Below are 8,967 nucleotides of genomic sequence, written 5' to 3'. Positions count from 1 at the left end.
CCTGCAGTCTTCTTCTTGCCCTCTCCGCCTCCACCCTACTCCGACCTATCACCTTCACCTTTACCTCTTTCCACCTATCACATTTCCAACGCCCCTCCTCCATGTCCCTCCTCCCTACCTTTTATCTTCTCCTGCTGAACACTCTCTGCTCATTCCTGAAGAAGGGGCTGTGCCCGAAACGTCGAATCTCCTGTTCCCTGGATGCTGCCTGACCTGCTGTGCTGTTCCAGCAATAAAGTTTCAACTTTCCAATCCCTCCTACAAGCGTCATTCCCTATAACAGATTCTATTTTTCTCTCTAGCAACTGTCAAAGACCAAACCTAACTTTCACAATCCTAGTTTTATGTTTGCATCTGCAATAAACTTCCAACCAATCATAGAGCCATAGAGATGTACAGCATGGAAATAGACACTTCGGTCCAACTCATCCGTGCTAACCAGATATCTTAAATTCATCCAGTCCCAGCATTTGGGCCCATATTCCTCTAAATCCTTCCTATTCATCTATCCATCCAGATGTCTTTTAAATGTTGTAATTGTAGCAGCCCCACCAACTCCTCTGACAGTTCATTCCGTACACACATCACCCTCTCATGAAAAGTTGCCTCTTAGGTCCATTTTAAATCTTTCCCCTCTCACCTTAATCCTATGCCCTCTGGTTTTGGACAGTACCCTGGGAAAAAGATAGTGGCTATTCATGCTATCCATGCCCCTCATGGTTTTATAAACATCGATAAGGTCACCCCTAAGCCTCAGTTTATTCAGCCTCTTCCTGTAGCTCAAATACTCCAACCCCCAGCAACATCTTTGTAAATCTTTTCTGAACTTTTCAAGTTTAACAACGCCTTCCCTATAGCAGGGAGGCCAGAATTGAAGGCAGTATTCCAAAAATAGCCTAACTAATTTCCTGTAAAGCCACAACATGACATCCCAACTCTTATATTTAACCCATTAACTAATAAAGGCAAGCGTACCAAACGCCTTCTTCGCCAGCAAGTCTATCTGTGACTCCACTTTCAAGCATCTATGAACCTGCACGCCAAGGTGTCTTTGTTCGGCAGCACTCCTCACGACTCCACAATTAAGTGTATAGATTTGCTATTTCCACCTTCCTGTCATTGCTTCACTCTATCTTGCTGCTGGTCAGCTGCTGCTGAAATCCTCATCCCTGCTTTCGTTACCTCCAGACTTGACTATTTTACTGCCCTCCTGACTGACCTCCAACTATGTTCTGTCCTTCTGTCACCCTTTTGTTCAGATCAGCATTTGCTCCCAGTCAAGCAACATCCTAATTTTAAAATTTTCATTCTTGTTTTCAAATTCCTCCATGCCGTCATTTCTGCCTGTTTCTTCAGTCTCCTCAGCCCCAGTCCTGAAGATATCTGGACCGATCTCATGAGCTTGAGCATTCTAATTTTAATCACTCCTCTTTAAGTGGTCATCACTTCAGCTGCCTAAGGCCTACTCTGGAATTCTCCTTCTAAACTTCTCTGCCTCTTCATCAATCTTTCTTCCCTTAACACACTCCATAAAACCTCCTTCATTGACGGAACTTTTAATTACCTGCCTTAATATTGCCTTTTGTGGCTTGGTGCCTAATTTTGCTGAATGGATGGCAGAGCTTTGGATGTTTACAGAGAGGTTTTATTTGAATTTTTATTCTTTCATGGAATGTGGGTATTTGCTGGCCAGGCCCACATTTATTAGACAGGGAAAGCTAAGGCTTGAGGTAACAGAGGACACTTGCTAAATGAGGACACTATGGAGGTCTTGGGTAGTGAGACATTTTGGGTGGAGCTGAGAAATAAGAAGGGTGTAGTTACATTGTTGGGGCTGTATTACAGGCCTCCCAACAGTGAGCATGAGGTAGAAGAACAAATAGGTAAACAGATTATAGAAAGATGTAGAGGCAATAGGGTAGTAGTGATGGGAGATTTTAATTTTCCCAACATTGACTGGGATACACTTAGCGTCAGAGGTCTGGATGGGGTAGAATTTGTAAGAAGCATCCAGGAGAGTTTTCTAGAGCACTATGTCAATAGTCTGACAAGGGAAGGGGCCATATTGGACCTGGTACTGGGGAACGAGCCAGGACAGGTGGTAGAAGTTGCGATGGGGAATTTCTTTGGGAACAGTGACCACAATTCTGTAAGTTTTCGAACACTCATAGATAAAGAAGAGAGTGGCCCTAAGGGAAGAGTACTAAACTGGGCCAAGGCCAATTATATCAAAATTAGGCAGAAGCTGGGAAATGTGGATTGGTCACAGCTATTTGAAGGGAAGTCCACATGTGAGATGTGGGAGACTTTCAAAGATAGGTTAAAGATAATGCAGGATAGGCATGTCCCATTGAAGGCTAAGGATAGGAAAAGCAAGATTTGTGAACCGTGGATGACAGGAGAAATTGTACGACTAGCCAAGAGGAAAAGGAAAGCATACATAAGGTCTAGGCAGCTAAGAACCGAATGGGCCCCAGAGGAATATTGGAAGAGTAGGACAAGTCTTAAACAAGGTATGAAGTGGGCTAAAAGGGTCAGGAAATAGCTTTAGCAAGCAGAATTAAGGATAATCCCAAAGCATTTTATTCTTATATACTAAGCAAGCGGGTAACTTGAGAAAGGATTGGTCCGTAAAGGATAATGAAGGAAGGCTGTGTGTCAAACCTAAGAGAATGGGTGAGATTCTGAATGATTATTTTGCATCAGTGTTCACTGAGGAGAGGAACATGATGAATGTTGAGATTAGAGATAGAAGTTTGATTAGATGTGTTGATAAGTAGGGAAGATGTGTTGGGTAGGCTAGAGATTATTAAGGTGGACAAATTCCCAGGACCGGATGGGATCTATCCCAGGTTGCTGAGGGAGGCAAGAGAGGAAATAGCTGGGGCCCTGACAGATGTCTTTGTGGCATCCTTAAACACAGGTGAGGTGCCGGAGGGTTGCTCATGTTGTCCCCCTGTACAAGAAGAGTAGTAGGGAAATTCCTGGTAATTACAGACCAGTGAGCCTGACGTCGGTGGTGGAAAAGTTGCTGAGAAGGTACTGAGGGACAGGATCTATTTATATTTCGAAAAGAATGGGCTTATCCATGGTAGGCAACATGGTTTTGTACGGGGTAGATCGTGCCTTACCAACTTAATAGAGATCTTTGAGGAAGTGACCAAGTTGACAGATGAAGGAAGGTCTGTTGATGTCATATACATGGACTTTAGTAAGGCATTTGATAAGGTTCCCCATGGTAAACTAATGGAGAAAGTGAAGTCACATGCGTGCAGGGTGTTCTAGCTAGGTGGATAAAGAACTGGTTGAGCAACAGGAGACAGAGAGTAGTAGTTTAAGGGAGTTTCTCGAAATGGAGAAAGGTGACCAGTGTTGTTCCACAGGGATCAGTGTTGGGGCCACTGTTGTTTGTGATATACATAAATGATCTGGAAGAGGGTGCTATTGGTATGATCAGCAAGTTTGCAGAAGACACAAAGATTGGTGGAGTAGCAGAAAGCATAAGGGACTGTCAAAGCATATAGGACTATATAGATAGACTGGAGAGTTGGACAGAAAAGTGGCAGATGGAGTTCAATCCAGACAAATGTGAGATGTTGCATTTAGGCAAGTCTAATTCTAGAGCGAATTATACATTGATCGGAAGAGCCTTGGGAAAAGTTGATGGACAGAGAGATCTGGGAGTGCAGGTCCATTGTACCCTGAAGGTTGCTGCACAGGTGGATAGAGTGGTCAAGAAGGAATATAGTATGCTTGCCTTCATTGGACGGAGTATTGAGTATAAGAGCTGGCAAGTCATGTTAAAATTGTACAAGACGTTGGTTCGGCCACATTTAGAATACTGTGTACAATTCTGGTCGCCACATTACCAAAAGGATGTGGATGCTTTGGGAGGGTGCAGAGAAGGTTTACGAGGATGTTGCCTGGTATGGAAGGTGCTAGCTATGAAGAGAGGTTGAGTAGGTTAGGCTTGTTGTCATTAGAAAAAAGGAGATTGGGGGTGACCTGATTGAGATTTACAAAATCATGAAAGGTATAGAAAGAGTGAATAGAGACAAGCTTTTTCCCAGGGTGAAGGATTCACTAACGAGAGGTCATGCTTTCAAGGTGAGAGGTGGAAAGTTTAAGGGGGATACATGTGGTAAGTACTTCACACAGAGGGTAGTGGGCATCTGGAAGGTGTTGCCAGCAGAAGTGGTAGAGGCAGGCACGGTAGATTCATTTAAGATGCGTCTGGTCATATGCATGAGTAGGTGGGGAGCAGAGGGATACAGATGCTTAAGAATTGGGCAACAGGTTTAGACAGTAGATTTGGATCGGCTTAGACTTGGAGGGCCGAAGGGCCTGTTCCTCGGCTGTAAATTTTCTTTGTGCTTTCTTTGTTCTAACAAAGGCACAATTAAGGCTTTTAGCATCAAGTGAGAGGAGACAAGCAAAGTCAAGTGATTACTTATAGAAATAAGTAATTTGTACCAAGTTGTACTTGTTTTGGGTATTACAGGCATGAATGTGGACCTTAGAGGGGCCATCACCATAGAGTTGCTGAAGACATCTGCTGGCCTAGGATTCAGCCTCGATGGTGGGAAGGCTTCAATCAATGGAGACAGACCTCTGTATATTAAACGAATATTTCAAGGTAATATTCCCTCTAAAAATGCAGCATATATGAAAGCCTTCCTTAATACATGCAATCAAAGCAAAAGTCTGCTAATTGAAATCTTTTAAATAATAATTTTATATTGATGCGATAATAACCAGCTCCAATTATAGCAGTTAATGTAACTGCCACAGGCCCATCTGAACGTGAGGTGCAACCTCCAACATTATGCGAAGAGAAGTATGTCATGGGTTGATTTTCCAGGAACAGTGTTGCTATGATAAGCCATGCAATTCTTCTGCCCATCTCACCCACATCTGCTACCCTATCTGGCTGTGTATATTTAAAAGCCATTGACTCAGTGCTGTCCATCAACTAAACAATTAAAAATTGAGGGCAAAGTATTTGCTATCTCACCTTCAGCAAAACCATTGAGCTTAGCCCTCTGCCAGAAAACTGGCCTTCATTCACGCAAGTGGGCTTTGCGGGCTGAGAAATTGGTAATGAGATGCATCCTCAAACCGGCAGTCCGTGTGTTGTAGGGAGACCCATAATGCTGTTAGCAAGGGAGTTCCAGGATTTGGGCCTATTGACACAGAAGAAACAATGATATATTTCCAAAACAGGATGGAGTGTGGCTTGGAGAGGAAATTGCAGGTGCTGGTGTTCTCGTATCTGCCAACCTTATCTGTCTAGATGTGTAGTGGATTTGGATTTGGAATTGGAAGGTGCTGTTGAAGGATCTTTGGTGAATTTTTTAACAAAATACTCGAGTATTTAGAATACTGCAATCCAACATGTCTAACCTGTTATTTTTCTCAGTGTCTAAACTTCCCGGCTTTACTAAAATATTTTCGCAGACCAGCATCAATGTTAAGGCCTAAGCATCTTCTCCCATGTCGTTACCCGTGAGAATGGTGCATGTTATAAATCTGTGCTAAATGTATATAAAAGGCTACTGCTGAAACTTATTGCACTCACTTAAATCTATGCACTAAAGGAGAGGATCTTGCAGTGCAGTGGTAGCATTCCCAGCTCTAGGCTAGAAGACCCAGGTTCAAGTTCCACCTGCTGCACAGATGTGATGTGACACATCTGAAAAGTTTGGTTAAAATATCTGTAAGTACAAATGGCTTAAACAACTACTTTAAAAAACTTAGCTGGTTTTGAAAACAATGTTTGGAAAGACGAAGACATGAGAGGTGAAAAGCAAAATAACGAAAAACCCAATATGGAGACCTATGGCAGCTGATTGTTGATGGCAAATGGATTTTCTGCTACATGAAATGAGTATAAGGAAGATTACCTGAATTGGTACCTTACTTGAAAGTGAATTGTGACCAGCAATAATGGCCAGGCTCAATATTGTGGTCACTACCTGCAGGGTGAGGGTCAGAGACCGAGGAAGATACTAATCAGGCAAACTATGGTCACCCAACAATTCTGTGTGGCTGAGTTTGGAAGGCCCAAGTTGTTGTCCCTCAATATGTTCCACATTTTCTGCTCAAGAAATATTTAGTTTCACTAGGGTCTCTTACAAACCTCATTATCTCTGAAAAGATGTAACTTACAATGGAACACCTTACTCAGAAATACAATTGACAAGACAAGGGAACTGTCAGGAACGAGGTTGATGATCAAAAAGGTTTCAGACCAAACTTCAGGAAATTGTTTAATTTTAGGGGTGAGATATATTAAAATGGGTTACATTTTCATATGAAAGTTTTGGCAGATTTCTAATAAGGTTTGTGCATTCAATATCTTCTTAGTCTAATCATGTCAAAGGATGATATACAATTGGAAAATTGGTATTCTGTCTTTCCCTGTAATGTCACAACAGATATTTTTAGTTCCTGTTCTAGCTGCACTCTGTCTGAGGCAAAAAAAAGACCTAAGCCCCTTAAAAACAGGCAGATTTCTCAGGAGTGCTGAATTCCATGACTTAATCACATGATATTTTATCTGTTGTCACCTACAGGTGGTGCTTCTGAACAGTCTGGAAGGATCAATGTCGGGGATGAACTGCTTGCAATCAATGGAAAATTCCTGAATGGCCTTATGCACTATGATGCTTGGAACATTATCAAGTCTGTCCCTGAAGGACCTGTCCAGTTAGTGATTCGAAAAATTAAAACAGTTTAATGATTGAGGTTTGTTCGGTGGATTGGAGCACAACCCATAACATAGCTATGCCAAAGTGAAATGAAAATCCTCAAATTCCATCAAAATGACCTCTGTCACTGTTTTTCTTGAAGAAAGAGAATTGGTAAAAATAATAAGACAGATTATAGCATAATTGTGTATCTTCCAGAATCAAAGACCTTTCCATTACAATAAATCTGTGACAAGAGAAAGGTTAAAGGGAAAACAAAATTCAGAGACTTTTGTTGTATTCCAGAGCCGAGATTGGAGTTCAAATAATCCAACACTAAGGACTTACATTTGTTAAATTCACCATCGATGCTTGCACACAACCTTTACCACACTTAAAAATCTCAAATCAAGCTTCTCAGAAAGTCGTTGCCTGAAATGAAGTAGGTACTTTCTCTGTAGAAAGATATCTATAGAGATATTTAGAATCCAAAGCTAAGGAGCCTCCAGTTGTACAGTTGTACTGCTGGAGTTTACCATGTTTACTTCCAAGCAGTTTACTGACACAGCAATGGGAGACTTTGAGCTAATGCAGTTTTGCTTACTTGCACAAATCAAAGGACAATAGTCATTAGTTGGATTTTAAATATCAGCCAAGTTCAAGGCAGGAGGAACCAGAAACTACCAGCAAACAACATTCCACCACCTTTTTGTCCAGAGCACTGTGACACCACTGGTTGGAAATTTGAAACATACAGGAGCTGCTTGTCCATTGGCAACCATTCATCTTTGATCACCAGAAGTAACAAATCTTGGAGCATGCATTCTCAAACAGGAAATGTTACGCCTTGTAACGCCAGTTATTTCAATTTATGAGGTCTCTGCATGTGAAGAAAGCATCATGCATCAGCAATAATAGTGTGAATCTAGCTTCAAACAATGTAAGAGACCCCTTTATTAAAACTAGTTGTTCAATATATTTCAGAACAGTGGGGCAATGTTCCTCTTTAGGATCCCAGCAAAAGAACTAGGTAAGATGGAAGCTTTTTTCTTGCATAGTGCCATGCCAGCTGTTCACAATCTTCCATCCATTTATTCCAATAGGCAGTATATTGTAAGCAGTTTGCACCCAGTTAATGTGATTAGGGAATTGACTCCACTGCCTCAGTGTCTACAGGAGCAAAGGCTGTTTTTCATTAGCAAATGATCCTGAGCAATGAGGTACTTTTGTCCTGTAGTTATCAAATTAAAGCTCAAGAGGCAGTGATCTGTGGTGCTTCAAAAGCTGAAAGGGAGTTTAGACTGGCATGACATGACAGGACTACTTTTTCCCTGACTCCTTCAAACTGGCTAATGACAGTGTGACATCAGGACATCTCTTGCTGTTAAAATGGGTAGCTTCAGTTGGGAAATGTCCCAGCCCTCAGGACCTACCTCAGTTAAGTATATACTAAAAAGACTTCACTCCATGAAGAGCAGAAGTACAAAATAGTTGGGCCTCCAGTCCTGAAAGCAGAGCATAGGAGACTATAGGAGTATATGAGTGCTGGAGCATATGGTCTTTCATACTGTCCATTGCCAACTCAATTCTGAATGGCCCGGTATTCACCCTGGGCAGATTACATGAAACATCTAGAGAAGAAAATTTCTAACAAAATAACACAGTTGTCATTTCTACACATCTCTCATTCTAGAAATCCATTCAAAGCTTTTAAATCTCAGATGGTTTAAAAAATATTTTATTCACACACCACATCAAGGACAACAAATCATTTAATGATTTGGAGATGCCAGTTTGGACTGGGGTGTACAAAGTTAAAAATCACAACACCTGGTTATAGTCAAAAAGGTTTAATTGGAAACATTAGCTTTTAGAGCGATGCTCCTTTACCAGATGATTGCGGAGTATAAGGACTCTTCTCCACAACCACCTGATGAAGGAACAGCGCTCTGAAAGCTAGTGTTTCCAATTAAACCTGTTGGACTATAACCTGGTGTTGTCTGATTTTTAACTTTGTAATCCTTTAATAATCTCTTTAAACATCAATCAAATTGAACCCAGAACTCCTATGGAGATAAATTTAGCTTTAGAAATTCAGTCAAGTATTCAAAATGACAGATGATAACCCTTCACAAAATGTCAATGAAGAGTTCTGTTGAAACCACATAACCAGATGCTAACCTTTCTTTCTAAAGAAAGAGGATGTAGCGGATGGCCTGTCAATTAATCAAATTGTAGCTGTCAATGTAGTTGATTTTGTTTTAACATTTAGCAGGGG

The 8,967-nt window shown here is 41.3% G+C and overlaps 1 protein-coding gene across 2 annotated transcripts in view; it reads left to right on the top strand.

Moving 5' to 3' along the window:
• The window catches only part of pdzd2 (PDZ domain containing 2), a 420,957-nt gene extending 412,424 nt beyond the window's left edge, over positions 1 to 8,533 (top strand). For both annotated transcript variants that reach the window (XM_043687429.1, XM_043687436.1), the window contains 2 exons: positions 4,502 to 4,636; positions 6,576 to 8,533. In XM_043687429.1, the coding sequence (XP_043543364.1) occupies positions 4,502 to 4,636; positions 6,576 to 6,739 (299 nt within the window). In that variant the 3' untranslated portion in view covers positions 6,740 to 8,533. The remainder of the gene's footprint in view (positions 1 to 4,501; positions 4,637 to 6,575) is intronic.
• The last annotated feature ends 434 nt before the right edge of the window (positions 8,534 to 8,967 follow it).

This window comes from Chiloscyllium plagiosum, chromosome 1 (assembly GCF_004010195.1).
Source record: "Chiloscyllium plagiosum isolate BGI_BamShark_2017 chromosome 1, ASM401019v2, whole genome shotgun sequence".
Taxonomy (NCBI): Eukaryota; Metazoa; Chordata; class Chondrichthyes; order Orectolobiformes; family Hemiscylliidae; genus Chiloscyllium; species Chiloscyllium plagiosum.
The sequence above is the reverse complement of the archived record's forward strand: the minus strand, read 5'-3'. Positions and strand labels throughout refer to the sequence as shown.